Here is an 18,622-nt window from a genome sequence, read left to right as displayed (position 1 = left end):
ACGGCTCATCTGCGTACGCCGGCGTCCTCCGCAGAGGAGGAGGGGAGTTGGGGCGGCCTCGTGGGGGCGGAGATTCGCGACTCGGCCGATGAGGTCGAGTGCCTCGGTCGACCAAGTGCCGGCGCGGGTTCCAGCGGGGCGGACAGCCATGGCTGATGCGGAGCGGCGGGGGAGCACACGGGCTTCCGGCGAGGGCGTTGGGAGTGCGGACGGCTGCGCTGCTTCCTGGTGCTCCTCCTCCACTTCCAGCGTCGGGAGGTTGAGGTCGCGGTGCGCTGGGAGAGCAGGCGTCGACGCAATCGCCTCGATCTCCTTTGTCTTCACCTTCGGCGGGAGGTTGATGACGAGCCTGGGCTTGAGTGCGCCCAGAGGGACTGCAGCAGGCAGCGAGGAGAACTCCGGCAGTGGATCGAAGCCCGGCGGGTTGAAGTGCTCTGGGTCCTCGTCAGATGGCGTCGGGGACGGGAGACCCGACCCGTACCCAAAACCTAGGCAAGAGTACATCAGCGGAGGCGGCGCCACGAGTGCCTCGTCGGAGAAGTAGCGATCTGGGTCATCGAAGAGCCATCCGGTGCTTGGTCCGGCAAGCATCCACTCCATGGGTGCGTACACCGGCGGAGGAGGCGGCAGTTCGGCGGCATCCGTGGTGATGTTGGAGGCAGAGGCCTCATCCTCGTACTCGATCCCGACCCCTGCAGCAACCTGTTCGTCGACAGCGTTTGGTTCTTGGGGCATGACCAGGACGTCTTCCATGGGTGCATCCGCCCTCGTACTCGGTCCTGGCGCTCCAGGGGAGTTGCTGCGGTGCACCCGACGGTGACCACATTGAAGGCGCTGGCGATGGGCGTGGCGGCGAAGGAGGCCATCACCAGGGCCGTAGTGACGAAGAGGAGCATGGTATGGTGCATTGCGGCGGCGGGGGACGCCATTCCTGTTCAGGCGACGCTGATGGCGGTGACCGAAGTTCTGGCGACGAGCAAGACCAGAAGTCTAGTGAGGAAAACAGAAGCCTCGGTGTTCCCTGGCCACAATCCAGCGAAAGCGGAAGCAAGGTCCGGTAGAGAATCCATCTCTTCTCACCTTTCTTTCTCTCCTGTAGCCTATTCTCTGGTTTGAGCAGTGCTGATAACATGAAGAAAAACAAAAAAGATTGAAGTGAATGGAGTGATCTTTATTGATTGATTCATCCAGGCTTTTATATGTCCTGAACGGATGTTTACAGTGTCGATTACAAAAGGTGTCGCATCATTTAGAAAAGATGCAGTCACGGTTTGGAAAGACACGACAACGGTTCGCTATATACTGCGTCTGGACAACGTCAAGATTCTAACCACCGGTTAGAATATTCTAAGGAATCTGTTAATCATCTAATTAGCCTAATACTAATACTATTAGATTCCTAAGGGCATGTATAATGGTGCTATCTTAACAGTGTCACATAGGATAAATAATGATGTGGAGGAGAGAGAACTTATAAGAAAAGATTTGTCTTCTTTTATTTAAGATAAGACAAGAGATGATCTCTTAGCACAATTTGTCTCACCATGTTTTAAGAAATTTCTAGTTATTGAAGATAAGGCCAAGATATAACTCATTATAGACATATTTTTGTCATTTTTAAATTACATGCAATACTTAAAATAAGACTGTCTTATCAACTATTGTGCATGCCCTAACAGCCCCGAACCGGAAGCAGCCGTGCGACAACTGGCCACGTGGAGGCCTCGGAGAGCGCCAGCAGAGCATATTCCCAAGCCCACGTGCCGCGTCTAGATGCTGCTACCGGTCGATATAGTGCCGTGTGCGCACACGCTTCTTCTCTCGTCCTCTGCCTTTTCTCTCCTCTCTGTTCTCTTGCTTCGATTCTTCTCTCTTTTCTAGCGTAGGCACAGCAGCGCAGGTACTCGAGCCACGGGCGGGGTGATGGAGGCCGACGGGAGGAAGGAGGGCGAGACGCCGGCGGCGGCAGCGCAGAGGGGCGCGGCGTGGTTGGGCGTGTCCGTGCAGGAGGGGCTGCAGTACGCCAAGGCCGGCGTGGTCGGCGCGGTGCAGCAGGCGATGGCGGGGAGCGAGGAGGAGGCGGCGCAGGCGGACCTGCGCGCGGCCAAGGCGCAGGTGGAGGCCACCGACGAGGCCGAGGCCAAGAAGAAGCACCTCGCCGGCTGATCCAGGTCACCACTCACCACGGCGTGACTGTGCGAGATTGATGGGTTGTATGGATTTCATTTGGGTTAGGTTCTTGACTTCTAGCCTTACGACGTGGTTTGTAATAAAATGCATCTGAACTTTGTAACAAAATACATCTGAACTTTGTTACACGATGTCAGGAAGTGTGGTTTGTGACTAGTTTTGCACGCGTATCTGAAGCTTCATGTACGTATTGATGATCCAGACCAATGTCAACAGGCAAATAATGGATGTTATGCACGTTCAGTCAAAATTAACTGAAATTGCTACCAGAAGCGTTAAAAACAGACGGCAGCCGGTCTGAAATTCTCGAGTCAGCAGCCTAGCCTGAGCAACCATGTTAGAGTATTACTAGTAGTACCCCTAAACCCTCAAAAATAATCGCTTTTTTGCAGGTTGCAACAAAAAAAAGCAAAGACTAGAACCCCTAAACCCTCAAAAAAAAGTAAAGATCCAATTCTTAAACCCAATTTCAAACCGTAGAAGTGAGGGTTGAAGGGGGGCGCTCGACACAAGCCCGCACTTCCTTCCTCCGTCGCGCGGGAGGGAAGTTTCCTGTCCCCAACCTCCCGCTTCCTCCCTCCCAAGCCGCCGGCCGTCACCCGCTGCCAATCCGGCCGGCCCCCCGCCTCCCCTCGACGCCGCCGCTGTCCCGCCCCTGCGCCACACTCCCCGCCACCGGATCCGCCGTTCCCGCCGCCTCCCGCCCCGCCCCGCGCCCCGCCCCCCGGCCTCCCGCCCCGCCGCCTCCCGCCCCGCCGCGCCCCGCCCCCCGCCCGCCCGCCTCAGCCGTCGGGCCCCGCCCCCCGCCCCCAGCCGCCTCCCGCCTCCCAGCTACCTCCCGGCCCCCAGCGGCCAGAGGCAGGCCGGCCTCAGGCCTCCTCGAGCCGCCGCGCCAGAGGCCAGGCGGGCCAGAGGCAGCCGCGCCGCCGCCCCGAGCTCCCCGCAGGTATGCTTCCTTTTCTTTCTTTTTGTTTTACTTTTTTCCTTTTTGATTCATTGTTGGCACTCACAATTTATTGTTTGTTGTATTGTGTAGATGGAGGTGAACAACAACGACATGGACTCGTTGTCCGATTCGTCGGGTTGGTCGTCATCCGACGATTCGGACATCGACGAGTTGTTGCAAGACGACGACGTCGAGATGATGAGCCTCCTCATCGACGTGAAATCCTTTGAAAACCGCGTGAAGCTGATGGATCAGAGGAGAGGGTCGAAGATGGGGCGAGTCACCATCTACCGGAACCGCGCTCTCGGACACGAGCATTTGATGGAAGACTACTTCGCGGAGGTACCTACATACCCTCCTCGTCTCTTCCGCAGAAGGTACCGAATGCGGCATAGTTTGTTTGTGAAGATTGTCACCGATTGTGAGGCCGCCTCCTATTACTTTAAACGTCGTAGATCCGCCGCCGGTATCATGGGGTTTAGTGCATATCAAAAGATATCGGCGGCAATGCGGGTACTCGCTTATGGCATACCCGTGGATTATATCGACGAGTATCTTCGCATTGGGCAAGATACAACCACGGAGTTAGTCCGTAGGTTTGCCAAGTTGGTCATTCGGTTGTACGGTGAGCAGTATCTTCGGGCACCAAACGAGGAAGATACAAAGAGATTAATGGAATTGAATGAAAAAAGGGGATGGCCGGGGATGCTAGGTAGTCTTGACTGCATGCATTGGAGGTGGAAAAATTGCCCAAAGGCATGGCACGGAATGTATTGCGGTAAAATTCGTTATGCTACCATTGTGCTTGAGGCCGTAGCATCTCAGGACACATGGATTTGGCATGCATTCTTTGGGTTGCCGGGAACACTCAATGATATCAATATCCTCAATAGATCTCCTTTGTTCAAAAGATTAATTTCTGGGGATGCTCCAGCTTGCAACTACAAAATCATGGACAATGAGTACTCAATGGGATACTATCTCACCGATGGCATCTATCCCGAATGGGCAACTCTTGTGAAGTCCATCAAGGAGAAAAATGGGGTGCCCTTAACAAGAAAAGAGGCTCATTTCACCTAGGCACAAGAGGCAGCCTGCAAGGATATTGAGAGAGCTTTCGGTGTTTTGCAAGCAAGGTTTGCCATAGTTCGTGGTCCAGCTCGGTTTTGGGACAAAAAAACCTTGATGAACATCATGAAATGTTGTGTGATTCTACACAACATGATCCTAGAGGATGAAAGAGGGTTAAACCTCCCTTGTTTCTATGACAATGTTGGTACCCGTGTGCAACCGGAAAGAAACCCTTCTCGCATACACGCTTTTTTTCAAGCACATCGTGAGATTGAGGATGCAACCACTCATGGTCGGCTCCGGGATGATCTAATAGAGCACCACTGGCAGTTGGATGGGCGGCGCATTGGCCCATGATGTATCTTTGTATTACTTTTCTATGTCCTATTTGATTCGAACAATTAGTGTAATTTGCTCAAACATTGTTGTAATAATTTGAATGATTATTGTTTTATTCGGTGTTGTAATAATAACTAGAATGATTATTGTTTTATGTCAAATGTGATGGAATTTGTGATATGTCATATGATGAAATGTGTGATATGTGAAATGATAGATTTAAAGGTTAGGGTTGAGGCAAAGACTAGAACTCTCAAATCCAACCCTTAAAGCAGTTTAAAGGTTGGGTTTGAGGGTTTTAGTCTTTGCCCCTGTTTTTCAACCCTTAAAAGTGTCAAAAGGTGGCACTTCTCAACCCTTAAAACTGCTATAAGGGTTTGAGGGTTTAGGGGTTCTATTAATAATGCTCTTAGTTTACAGCTGTGATGTATGATACTCACAAGTTCACAATGCCGTGGCTACTTGTTTTGTATGTAATGCTGCCTAGAGGTTGGTGGGTGTACACATCATAACAATCAGGAATTCAACGTGGACCAGGTAGAACAGCTGAGCAATGCAGACACTGGAACTCTGGCCTAACAGAACTCTCATGATTTATTGTGTATTTGTGTTTCCCAGCAATAACTGAGATAAGTTACATTAGACGAACCCGTCGAGGGCAATCCACCGAAGATGGTCTCAAGTCAAAAATTCCGTGAATATTCAATGCACAAGTTTCAGAGATCACCTCTAAAATCATTTACAATACCAGGGAAGGCCATATTCTACATCAATGCAAGATTTCAGTACCAAATATCTCAAAAGTAACATTGTACTACCTCTGTCCCAAAATCTAAGACGTTTTTGCAGTTCAAATTGGACCGCAAAAACGTCTTATATTTAGGGACAGAGGGAGTATTTAATTCTAAAATTTGGCTACACTTCATTTTCATGGAATTTACAACTATAGGAGCATCTTCACCTCTATATTTCATATCTTTCATTTTCTCTCGTCATCAGGATGATTGTATACTCTATCTACCTATATAGATTACTGGTGATGAGTACATAAACTCTTTGTAGCAGCTATTGGTGAGTACATGCTGCAACTACTCGAAAGAATAACATCTGCAGAAGTAATCCTGACAACGATCATACATGGCTTGCTTTCGTTCCTTATGGAATGAACCAAACAGGATTCAGTTTTAGAGACTGGACTGAACATATCAGCAGGAACTCTGTTTTGCGAGTCCGTGCAGAAATAAATCTCTGAAATTTGTATTTACCTTTATATATATTATATATAGTGTTATGTTTCGAAAGTACTAAACCTTGGGGATGTAGCTCAGATGGTAGAGCGCTCGCTTAGCATGCGAGAGGTATGGGGATCGATACCCCACTTCTCCAATTAGTTTTATCAATCGGGGTAAAAGAGAGCTCACTTCATCATGCCATCGCAAAAATCAAAAACCTGGATCAGATGCTTCCTGTTGGTTTTAAACGACATGAGATGGAACAAGGCACTTACTATCTGTCTAGCTAGGTACTCCCACCGTTTCTAAATATTTGTTTTGTAGACATTTCAACAAAATGACTACATACGAAGCAAAATGAGTGGATCTACACTCTAAAATATGTTTATATACATCCGTATGTGATAGTCTATTTGAATGAGTGGATCTACACTCTAAAATATGTTTATATACATCCGTATGTGATAGTCTATTTGAAATATCTAAAAAGACAAATATTTAGAAACGGAGGGAGTACATTCTGAGTAAGCACAAGCTAGCTAGTAAGGCTTAACACTAGATTTATTTGAGGTACAGATATTGACATCCGGAATTCAAACTGGATCAGGTAGAAGAACAGCTGAGCAATGAGATGAGACTGGAAGTCTCGCCTAACCTGACGGTGTATCACAAGCGTTGCTTGCTAGAAAACCGTCAGCAAAAGAAATGAAGAGAATTCCAAACCAAATCAAATAGGCATTGGTGTAGTGGTGCTCGATGTGAAAGTAAGACAGTGATGCTGAAACTGAAAATAATTACTGTGATAGCCTGAATTTTATTTATGCTTTGCATTCGGTATTCCAGGCCAAATCATGATTTCAAATGCCACTATACAATTCTATGTCATTCAAACTACTCCAATCCTCAATCAGACCATATGCATGTCAGCGAATTTCCACTAGATTTTTCACAGGATCGCGTTCATCTACTTTGAGGGCCATGTCTGTCAGAACATGTGGAACCATATATAATTGTTTCCTCCAGCTACAAATAACCACATATTTGTGATTAATCGAACAAGTCAACCATTTTTGTCAATGAACTGCATTCGAATGCAGAATCGTGCAACCAGTATGTATGACATTATTTTTTGGAAAACCATGAGAAAAGGTGGAAGGGCACACAAGAGAAAGGGACTGAAACAATGCCCTCTTTCCTGGCAGATACCAATTCTATCAATATGCACAATAGCTTGTGAATACTCAGTGCTACTTGAATACCAGCCTGCACTGTGATATATTCCCAAAACTAAGTTCAATTTTGAACTGCAGGCATGATCTTTTGCGTCAAGCCAAACCACGATTAAATGCCCTGAGAATAATAAGGGAAAGTTTCTCCATTTACTGTGTGAACCACATGAAAAAGATTAGGCAAATCGTAAATCCTTATCCATGCTATCATCACTAAAATGGTAGGATTTTCCATGTTATCTCAGACGTTACCACTTAAAAATATATCGGTTGGTCTTAAATTGGCCACACTTCATAGAGCTAAAGCATCTAACTGGACCGAAGAAAGCAGATTCATGTTGGACACGAAGAACAACAAGCATAAAGACCCGGTGATACTCTAATGTTGTTGTAGCATGATTCGCATAGTTCTTATCTTCTTGCATCTCAAACTCGTCGGTATTGGTAAAATGCTCTGTTTGAAGCGATGCGGAGTAAGCTCCATATGATATTGCCCCTCGGTGTTTGCCATTCCTAACCACTTGCGATCAATGTTGCACCGCAAGAGATGTTTATCACTAAACCTGGCCATTAGCTCACGCTCGTTGACCATAACCAGCCCACTGAGAAATCTCATGGTTGGAGCAACATAGGTTCCCATCTTCTTTTTCCTTTTATTTTCCTTGCTGAGGGAAGCTAAATTAAGTGGCCGTGATGCCTTATTGATGACACATCAATCCGGTACTTCAGGTCCCATATTTCCGCCACATAATCCTCCACACCCAGACATCCATATATGTCAAGCGGTTATCATGACTACTGAGAGCAGGCTTCCCCTCCAAGTCAACCAGCTTGTCCAAATTGTGCGAATTTATCGCCTTGCGCATCAACCGGGATGACTTGGTAGCGGTGTTTAAAGCAACAACCTCGACACGACACGTGGGAAACCAGGGCTTCCAGTGGAGGTTGCCACGGTGGTGGACTGATGAATATATCGATTGAGCGCGTCGAGTACCGCCTTTTGTAGCGAAGGCGATCATGTTATCATTCCTGTTGTAGCCGGCTGAGGACCAGAGCACCCTGTATTCCCTGGTTGCATCGTGCCGGTAGAGGCCAAGTATGACGTTGTTGGGCCGGTATTCAGGTTGTGGCATGGGAGCAATCCGGCGGGTGGCCGAGTTGCATATGTAGTACCTCGACCCTGGCTGGCACTGGGAGACCACGAGGAAGCCATGGCCGCCAGCGTGGAGATTTCCAATAGGAGCTTTGGCCAAAGCCGTTGACATGTCATGCTATCCACGGGACCACGGAAGAATCCGAGGCGGCGTCCTCTCCCCCAATGATGGGCAACGATGGCTAGCAGCGGTGGTGATCGAGCATGAACTCGAGCATAGAGGTGGATCTGCGCCACGACTGCTGACGGCGCGGCAGCGGCCGATGTCCTTGGGAGGCATCAACCCGAGTATCTTCTTGACGAGGATCTCCTCGGGCAGGTTGTCCAGCTCGGTCGCGCTCTTCTTCTGCATCCTTGCCGGTGCTCCAGGCGGGTCACTGACGCCTTCGTTTGTTTTAGCCGACCCGCTGGCTGGAGCACGAGCGAAGACGCAGAAGAAGAGCTAGACCGAGCTGGACAACCTCCCCGAGGAGATCCTCGTGGACAAGATAAGATACGTGTGCTGCTGCCGCTCAAGGACACCGGCCGCTGCCGCGCCATCCGCTCATCGTGGCGCAGTGCCACCTCCACGTCCGAGTTCATGCTCGATCACCACCGCCTCCAACCATCACTGGCTATCATCGAGGGAGAAGGAGGGCACCTCGGCGTCCTCTCTGGCTCTGTCCACATCATGGCCTATCAACAGCTCTGGCGCATGCTCCCTTTGGTCGATGTCCACGTTGCCGGCCATGGCTTCCTCGTGGTCTCCCACTACCAGTTGGGCTCAAGGTACTACATATGCAACCTGGCCATCCACCAGATTGCTCGCCAACCGCAACTTGAATTCCGGCTATACAGCGCCATACTTGGCCTTTACCGACCGATGCAACCGGGGAATACATGGTGCTCTGGTCCTCAGGATACTTCAGGAATGAAATCACGCTACATGTCCTCACAGTGGGAGACAATGAGTCCGGGGACATTGAACTGTCCATGGTGACGACACCTTTACTACAACATGCGACACTCGCTGCGCTGCCATGAGATCCATATACCGCATATAATCAACTGGTCCACCACCGTGGCAACCTGCATTGGTTGCCCTGGATGCCCACGTGTCATGCCAAGATTGTTGCTTTCGACACCACTACTGAGTCGTTCTAGTTGATGCGCAATGCGACAAACTCACACGGTTTGGAGAAGTTTTTTGACTTGGAGGGGAAGCTTGCTTTAAGTAGTCATGATAGGCGCTTGACATATATGAATGTCTCGGTGATGGAAGACTATGCGGCAGAAATATGGGACCTGAAGCTCCGGATTGATGTGTCATCGATACAGGCATCAATGACACTTAATTTAGCTTCCCCCAAGATGGAAAATAAAAGGCAAAAGAAGATGGGAACCCATGTTGCTCCGAGATTTCTCAGTGAGCTGGTTATGGTCAACGAGCATGGGATCCTGGACTAGTTTAGTGATAAACATGTCTTGTGTTGCGAAATTGGTGACAAGTTGTTAGGAATGGCAAACATTAAGGGGCAATATTATATGGATCTTACTCTGTTTTGCTTCAAACATAGCATTTTACCAATACCGTTGAGCAAGATGCAAGAAGATAAGAACTATGTGAGTCATGTTTTTTTAATTTATTTTTCAGCTCTTGCTATCGGTACTGCTACTGCAACATGTTATTTTGGATGGTCGCAATAGCATTTATGCCATCATGATGTGGTGCTTATTATGACTCTTGTGTTGGAATTAATCTTTAGTTGTAACAAACTGAGAGATAAGGGGGAGCTAAATCTCCCACGTACATGCCCTGATCGGGGGGCATCAAACCAACGACTTGGTCTCGTTCCCGCCTCCTGGCACCTAATACAAAAGGAAAAGGACTCCTCCTATTGGAAACTAACGATCTCACATGAGTAGGCCACGTCCTCTCTCTAACAACCGATCCTAAAGATGTGCTAAAGGAGACGGAGACCGTCTACTACCGCCATCCACCACTAGGGTAGTGCTGGCGGCACGTCTACTCCGACCAGCTGTTGCATCTTCAACGGATGCGACGAGGGTCAAGCGAGTGGCGCTACTGGATTGTTGTTGTACTTATTCCCCGGCCATCTCATCGGTTCTGGAGGATCCAAGGTGCAGCCATGGGCTACATGCCATCGAGAAGGCATAGGATTTCACCCAGTTCCTGTAAGTTCTCACGCTTCTACTCATGTAGGTGTTCTAATCATGAGATTAATATCAAGTAACGTTAATCCTAAAGGGTTTTTTATAACATTGATATCTAGAGCAAGGTTAATCTCGGTTGGAACCCCAATTAGAACATGTTTTACTATTAATAACTCATTTCAGGGTCTAATTGCTCATGTTCTGGTCCTAATTATTTGTCTTTAAGATCTAAAGTGTTTATGTTAATGTGTTAATGATTATGTTCTTATGTGATAATGGTCATGGTCAAGTAATTAACTGAATATGGGTCCGAAGTTAAGATCTTATGTTGTTATGTGCACCCCATGATCTTGTCTTCTCACCTCCTAATGCCTTTCGGTAGTATGCCAACTAGGCCTCAAAGTTCAAGTGATAATCAAGTCATGTTTAGCATGTAGGAGGGGAATTACAAATTTCCTAAAATCCCCTGATCCTAGATCAAAAATCCCCAAATGTAAAATTCCATAAATCGAATCGCCAAAATTTTGTAGCCCAAAAGTTGACATGAAAGGAGAAAAGGTGAAGGGGCTCACCTAATGATGTCGCATCGTTTGTTTCCTTCGGGATCCTCACGCCAGTGACGCCGCCGTCTCTCGGGACGTCATGCGGGAAGAACTGACTCCCAGTTGATGTACTGGATGCTTGCCCTATCAGGGTCGAACCTTGCTCATCAACGCCGCCTTAACGCTTTGCGTCGGCAGCCGCTGGTGAAATGATCGGCAAAAGGAACCTCCCGTCCGATGCATGGGATGCCATGTGCGCGGTGTCGGAGCCATGCTTGCCGGAGGAGCGCGCGGGACTCGGTCCGCTACACGCTGCTTCGGTGAGGGCAGCTACCACGCCGCCATGGCCGGCGAGCTTGGGCCGCCGCCGAGGTCGGCTCTCCCCTGCAAGACCAGATGAATCGGGGAGAGGAAGGGGGAAATGACACTAGGGTTCTTCACGGGTGCTGGTTTTATTCAGCCTCGTCCTGATCCAGGCCGTTGATTCAATTGGACGGTCGAGATCGGTGCAGAGCTCATCTCGGGCTACAAGTGCTTAACGGGCTAAGTAGTAGGCTATGGCCTAAGTTGTCTTAGCCCGCAGAAAAACGTGTTTTCATTTGATGATTTTCTCTACTGGGCTGAGTTATTAACGGATTGTCGTGCGTAGTATTGTCCCAAGGTCATGTTCTAGTCTTTTTTTCCTTTTGGTCAGTGCATTTTCAGTATTATAATTATTCTAAAAAGGGTTTTGCACTGTTATAAAAGTGAAAATTGCTAGAATATAATGTTGTAAATTATGGTTTATTTTTTTGAGTAGAATGGAACAAACGATTAGTTTTACTTAGAAAACTAATAAGCAATGAATGGTAATGGCATTTTTATGATCCCTTTTTAGTACCATTCTAATGTTGAAATGTAACAATGAGAAATGAAATTAATGTTGAGCACATTTGTTAGTCCCTCATTTAATTTTGTTAATATCTTATTTGAGTGTAAAGTTTATGTAGTTGTCATTTGAAAGAACATGTGGTGCCCCCATGTTTGATTTTGGTAATTAATGACAACCTCTATGGACTAATGGTTGCCTTGAGTTATATTTGAAGGATTTGTCCATAGGCATTTCTTGAAGTCCATGTGTTGGTTTCAAGGAGTTTATGAGTTGACCTAGGTGCTATTAAGGAATTATTCTAAGTTTGGTCATGTGAGTGTTGAGCTTATTGCAAGCATGTCTTGAAGAAGAAGATTGTGTGATCATTCATGTTTACCTTCAAGACATCATCCAAATGAAGAGAGTTGGAAAGATTCAAGGTTGATCAAGACTAAGTCAAGAGTGAATCAAGTTGATCAACTCACAAAGCGTAGAAGATGTACCGAGAGGGATCAAGTGATCCCATGGTATGGTAAGCATTGTCCATTGTGCTTTGTGTACTAACCCATGGTCTATGTGAGAGTTCTTTGTGGGGTTAGGTACGTGTTCATGGGCTTGCGTCAAGAGGAAAATATCCGTCAACCCATGGAGAGGATGACATCAAGTGGTGATCGTCATCAAGATTGTCGTGTGCAAGTTCAAGTGGAGCATCACGAAGAGATCAAGTGCTTGAAGCTTGCCATCCATTGTGGTGTCAATGGACTTGTGAAGATGTGCTGAACAGTGGCTCACCCATAGTGGAGTATGAGGGAGCAATCATCTAGTCTTCATCGAGCCAACACAATCAAGAAAGGTGGTCCAACTTGAGGGAGTCAAGATCGTCATCATCTAGCTCAAGTGGACCATGTGCAAGGCAAAGGTTTGCCCTTGATAGGTTTTCTATTTTACCGGTCTCATGGTGGTAGTTAGGAGACCGGGTTATAGGATCGCTTGCCGTACTATCAAGGGGGGCTCTCAAGTTGGTAGCTTGATCGTATCGTTAGTAGAGAGCTCAAACCATTGCATCCTCGCATCATGTTTCTTGGTTCTTGTTTGATTCTCTTTGTGAGTCTTAGAGCTTATGGTCATCTTGATGACAAGTTTGAGTTCATCGAAAACGGAGTTCGCATGCGTCTTCTATGATGTTTTCGGTGTTGGAGGTTTTACCGGTCTTATCCGAGGAAGGGTTCTCACCATTTTCTTTTGTGCCTTTTCTAATTTGATTATTATTGGTATTTCTATCAAGATTGTGTTAGCCCTTGTCGCTAGCTTTCCAACAAACTTGGTTTCGTCGAATTCGGAGTCCGTTTGCAGAAGTTGTGGTAGTTTTGGTGTTCTGAAAAGGCTGCAGCGGTACTACCGCGGGTAGGAGCGGAAGTAATTGTTTACTACCGCCCTTGGGAGCGGTACTACCGCGGTACTACCGCTTGGAGCAGTACTACCACGGCTACTTCCATGGCTACTTCCGCTCGGGACCAAAAACTCGTCACAAGTCCAGCGGTGGTAGGCACGAATGTAAATTTTTAGTACCGCTCACAAGCAGTAGTACTGCTACCCCTAGCGGTAGTACCGTGATGTCAAGCGGTACTACCGCTCCGATGGTTCTTCTGGCTTTTTTGCCTCCTCGCTGTTGCGTTTCAAAGGGCTACTACCGCCCTAGCGTTAGTACCGCTCCTTGGAGCGGTAGTACCGCTCGATGCGGGCTGTGAGCATAACGGTTGGATTTTTCCCCACCTATAAAAGGGGGTCTTCTTCCCCATTGAACCTTATCTCTTTAGCTCGTGTTCTTCCCCCATTGTTGACCTTCTTCGAGCTTACTAACTCTCAATCCCTCCAATGATTCTTGCTAGTTCTTGAGGGAAAAGAGAGAGGAGATCTAGATCCACGTATCCGCCAATCACTTTCTCCTCTAAGTGAGGGGAACCCCTTGGATCTAGATCTTGGAGTTCTTCGTGTTCTTCTTTCGTTCTTCCTCTCACTTTCCTCCCTAGCATTAGTTGATTCGGTGGGATTTGGGAGAGAAGGACTTGGGCACTCTGTGTGCCCTTGCCATTGCATTTGGTGCATCGGTTTGAGTTCTCCACGGTGATACGTGGAAGTGAAGTTTGAGAAGCTTATTACTCTTGGGTGTTTGGGCACCCTAGAGCTTGTTCCTCTTGGGTGCCTTGGCGCCTAGACGGTTGGTGGTGTTCGGAGCTCAATCATTGTGGTGCAAAGCTCCGGGCAAGCGTCGGGGTCTCCAATTAGGCTGTGGAGATTTCCTCGAGAAATTTGACGGGTTCCGGTGACCGCCCCCAAGGGTTGCCAACGTGTACGGGTTCGGTGACCGCCCCCAAGGGTTGCCATTTGTACGGGTTCGGTGACCGCCCTCAAGGGTCCCTTAGTGGAATCACGGCATCTTGCATTGTGCGAGGGCGTGAGAAGATTATGGTGGCCCTAGTGGCTTCTTGGGGAGCATTGTGCCTCCACACCGCTCCAAACGGAGATTAGCATCCGCAAGGGTGTGAACTTCGGGATACATCGTCGTCTCCGTGTGCCTCGGTTATCTCTTACCCGAGCTCTTTACTTATGCGCCTTACCTTGTGATAGCCATATTGTTTCTTGTCATATATCTTGCTATCACATAGTTGCTTATCTTGCTTAGTATAAGTTGTTTGTGCACATAGGTGAGCCTAGTTGTTGTAGGTTTTGTGTTTGACAAATTAATCGCTAGGTTTATTCCGCATTTGTTCAAGCCTAAACCGTAATTATTTTAAAGCGCCTATTCACCCCCCCCCCTCTAGGCGACATCCACGATCTTTCATCATTCTTATGGCACTTTTCTTAATGATGTGATCGTTACAATGGGCTAAGGCCACCTCAAGTAAAATGTTGATGGTTGCATGGCTCGGTTTTCTGCACCGCACCATGGAGCACAATTTATTTTAGGGCTGATATGCCTATTGAGCAAAAGTAAAGTTATTAGTGGGTGCATTTTGTGTCATTTTATTATGATATGCACTGCTGAAATGTGCATAAAGACTCAAAGTAACGGAACTATTGTCAATTCCCTCAACAACAAATTTTGTTTAGGGATTTGTTTATTTTTTTTAAAGATCATGTTTTCATTTATTTGACAAATATGAATATCCAAATTTATAATTTGGAAAATTTTATGATGATTAATATAATGACATTTTTACTTTGAAAGTCAAGTTTAATATTAAGTTGATGATAATTTTATCAATTTTATTGATTTTAATTCTAATGGCATTTTCACTATATGTCATTGAGAATTTTGCAGACAAATTTGACACATATGTTTAATGTTATTTTTAGTGTTAATGTGTCAAATTGAAGGGTAAATACATACAACAGGTTATGAATCCTTGTGTCTCGTGACACATTGTATTGCACTATATTGTTGCTTTATGTTAATGATGGCTATTAATTTAGCTAATGTTCTTGCTGATAATTATGTGATTTTATGTTTCTCTAATAAAAATGGAACCAACAAAAAGTTTTGATTAGAGATTTAATTAGCAAATGTTATAGTGGCACACGGTGATATTCTGACCAACATTGATTATTTTTCATGTGTCATCTATGAATAAATAAGGTTCTATTTTATTTCTTGCCCAACGGCGATGTAGATTAGAATAATAATTAAGCATGTCTTTAATTAATCTTATTGTGTTTTCATTATGGTGTTTTCATTATGGTGTTTGATGTTTGATGTTTTCATTATGGTGTTTTCATTATGGTGTTTTAAAAATTTGTTAGTGTTTTTTTTCAGCTATGAACATTAATGATGATGTCAACTTTTTTTGACATAGTCCATAACTTAAAGTAAATGACTTTCCCACGTGGAGAGTAGATATTCAAGTCTCATATATGAAGCTCACAATTTCTACAATGATGTTGAAAATTTTAATCATGATGTTAAGGTAGAAATTGGGAGTGTTATGTGCCTTTCACCCAAAAAAAAGGAGACTAAAGGCAGAGCTATTGGATGTATATCACTAGCATTTGGAGATTGCTTCATTCTGCATCTTATATGATGTTGTTTGTTTACACTCCAAGTTATTGGAGAACCTTAATTTTTGTCTCACTAAAAGGTGACATTGATTATATATGTTTTAAATGTATTATGAAGTTAACTCCAATTATAATATTGAAAATGCACATAGAATATTAAGGGAAAGTTTCTGCATTTATTGTGTGAACCACATGAAAAAGATTAGGCAAATCCTAAATCCTTACCCACGCCATCATCACTAAAATTGTAGGATTTTCCATGTGATCTCAGGCGTTACCACATGAAAATATATCGGTTGGTCTTAAATTGGCCACACTTCATAGAGCTAAAGCATTTAACTGGACCGAAGAAAGCAGATTCATGTTGGACACGAAGAACAACAAGCATAAAGACCCGATGATACTCTAATGTTGTTGTAGCATGACTCACATAGTTCTTATCGTCTTGCATCTCAAACTCGTCGGTATTGGTAAAATGCTATGTTTGAAGCGGTGCGGAGTAAGCTCCATATGATATTGCCCCTCGGTGTTTGCGATTCCTAACCACTTGCGATCAATGTTGCACCGCAAGACATGTTTATCACTAAACCTGGCCATTAGCTCACGCTCGTTGACCATAACCAGCCCACTGAGGAATCTCATGGTTGGAGCAACATAGGTTCCCATCTTCTTTTTCCTTTTATTTTCCTTGTTGAGGGAAGCTAAATTAAGTGGTGGTGACGCCTGTATTGATGACACATCAATCCGGTACTTTAGGCCCCATATTTCCGCCACATAATCCTCCACACCCAGACATCCATATATGTCAAGCGGTTATCATGACTACTGAGAGCAGGCTTCCCCTCCAAGTCAACCAGCTTGTCCAAATTGTGCGAATTTATCGCCTTGCGCATCAACCGGGATGACTTGGTAGCGGTGTCGAAAGCAACAACCTCGACACGTGGGCAGCCAGGGCTTCCAGTGGAGGTTGCCACGGTGGTGGACTGGTGAATTATATCCATCGAGCTCGTCGAGCACCGCCTGTTGTAGCGAAGGCGATGATGCCGTCGACAGTCTGATGTTCCTGCAATCGTTGTCTCCCACTGTGAGGACATGTAGCGTGGTATCATTCCTACCGCAGCCGGCTGGGGACCAGAGCACCCTGTATTCCCTGGTTGCGTCGTGCCGGTAGAGGCCGAGTATGGCGTTGTTGGCCTTGTATTCTGGTTGTGGCATGGGAGCAATCTGGCGGGTGGCCCAGTTGCATATGTGGTACCTCGAACCTAGCTGGCACTGGGAGACCACGAGGAAGCCATGGTCGGCGGCGTGGAGATTGACCAACGGGAGCTTGGGCCAGAGCCGTTGGCAAGCCATGCTGTCCACGGGGCCAGGGAAGACGCCGAGGCGGCGTCCTTCTCCCTCGACGATGGGCAGCGACGGCTGGAGGCGGTGGTGATCGAGCATGAACTCGGGCATGGAGGCAGGGGCGGAGCCAGGGGGGACGAGCAGGGGGGACGAGAATGAAACAAAAAAATTTAATCATGATGTTAAGGTAGAAATTGGGAGTGTTATGTGCCTTTCACCAAAAAAAGGAGACTAAAGGCAGAGCTATTGGATGTATATCACTAGCATTTGGAGATTGCTTCATTCTGCATCTTATATGATGTTGTTTGTTTACACTCCAAGTTATTGGAGAACCTTAATTTTTGTCTCACTAAAAGGTGACATTGATTATATATGTTTTAAATGTATTATGAAGTTAACTCCAATTATAATATTGAAAATGCACATAGAATATTAAGGGAAAGTTTCTGCATTTATTGTGTGAACCACATGAAAAAGATTAGGCAAATCCTAAATCCTTACCCACGCCATCATCACTAAAATGGTAGGATTTTCCATGTGATCTCAGGCGTTACCACATGAAAATATATCGGTTGGTCTTAAATTGGCCACACTTCATAGAGCTAAAGCATTTAACTGGACCGAAGAAAGCAGATTCATGTTGGACACGAAGAACAACAAGCATAAAGACCCGGTGATACTCTAATGTTGTTGTAGCCTGACTCACATAGTTCTTATATTCTTGCATCTCAACTCGTCGGTATTGATAAAATGCTCTGTTTGAAACGATGCGGAGTAAGCTCCATATGATATTGCCCCTCAATGTTTTCCATTCCTAACCACTTGCGATCAATGTTGCAACGTAAGAGATGTTTATCACTAAACCTGGCCATTAGCTCAAGCTCGTTGACCATAACCAGCCCACTGAGAAATCTCATGGTAGGAGCAACATAGGTTCCCATCTTCTTTTTCCTTTTATTTTCCTTGTTGAGGGAAGCTAAATTAAGTGGTGGTGACGCCTGTATTGATGACACATCAATCCGGTACTTTAGGCCCCATATTTCCGCCGCATAGTCCTCCATCACCCAGACATCCATATATGTCAAGTGGCAATCATGACTACTGAGAGCAAGCTTCCCCTCCAAGTCAAACAACTTGTCCAAATTGTGCGAATTTGTCACATTGCGCATCAACCAGGATGACTCGGTAGCTGTGTCAAAAGCAACAACCTCGACACGTGGGCAGCCAGGGCTTCCAATGGAGGTTGCCACGGTGGTGGACTGGTGAATTATATCCATCGAGCTCGTCGAGCACCGCCTGTTGTAGCGAAGGCGATGATGCCGTCAACAGTCTGATGTTCCTGCAATCGTTGTCTCCCACTGTGAGGACATGTAGCATGGTATCATTCCTGCCGCAGCCGGCTGGGGAGCAGAGCACCCTGTATTCCCTGGTTGCGTCGTGCCGGTAGAGGCCGAGTATGGCGTTGTTGGCCTTGTATTCTGGTTGTGGCATGGGAGCAATCTGGCGGGTGGCCCAG

At 46.4% G+C, this 18,622-nt stretch overlaps 1 protein-coding gene and 1 non-coding gene across 2 annotated transcripts; both read left to right on the top strand.

Annotated features, from left to right (window-relative positions):
* Positions 1 to 1,814: 1,814 nt before the first annotated feature.
* On the top strand, positions 1,815 to 2,346 carry LOC125521518. Its single transcript, XM_048686572.1, has one exon. It carries the CDS (start codon positions 1,924 to 1,926, stop codon positions 2,164 to 2,166), a length of 243 nt encoding a protein of 80 aa, XP_048542529.1. The 5' UTR covers positions 1,815 to 1,923; the 3' UTR covers positions 2,167 to 2,346.
* A 3,513-nt stretch (positions 2,347 to 5,859) lies between these two features.
* Positions 5,860 to 5,932, top strand: TRNAA-AGC. The gene has a single exon. It is a non-coding gene; the product is annotated as a tRNA-Ala (tRNA).
* The last annotated feature ends 12,690 nt before the right edge of the window (positions 5,933 to 18,622 follow it).

The sequence above is a fragment of the Triticum urartu genome, chromosome 7 (assembly GCF_003073215.2).
Source record: "Triticum urartu cultivar G1812 chromosome 7, Tu2.1, whole genome shotgun sequence".
Taxonomy (NCBI): domain Eukaryota; kingdom Viridiplantae; phylum Streptophyta; class Magnoliopsida; order Poales; family Poaceae; genus Triticum; species Triticum urartu.
This window is presented reverse-complemented; position numbering and strand designations above follow the sequence as displayed.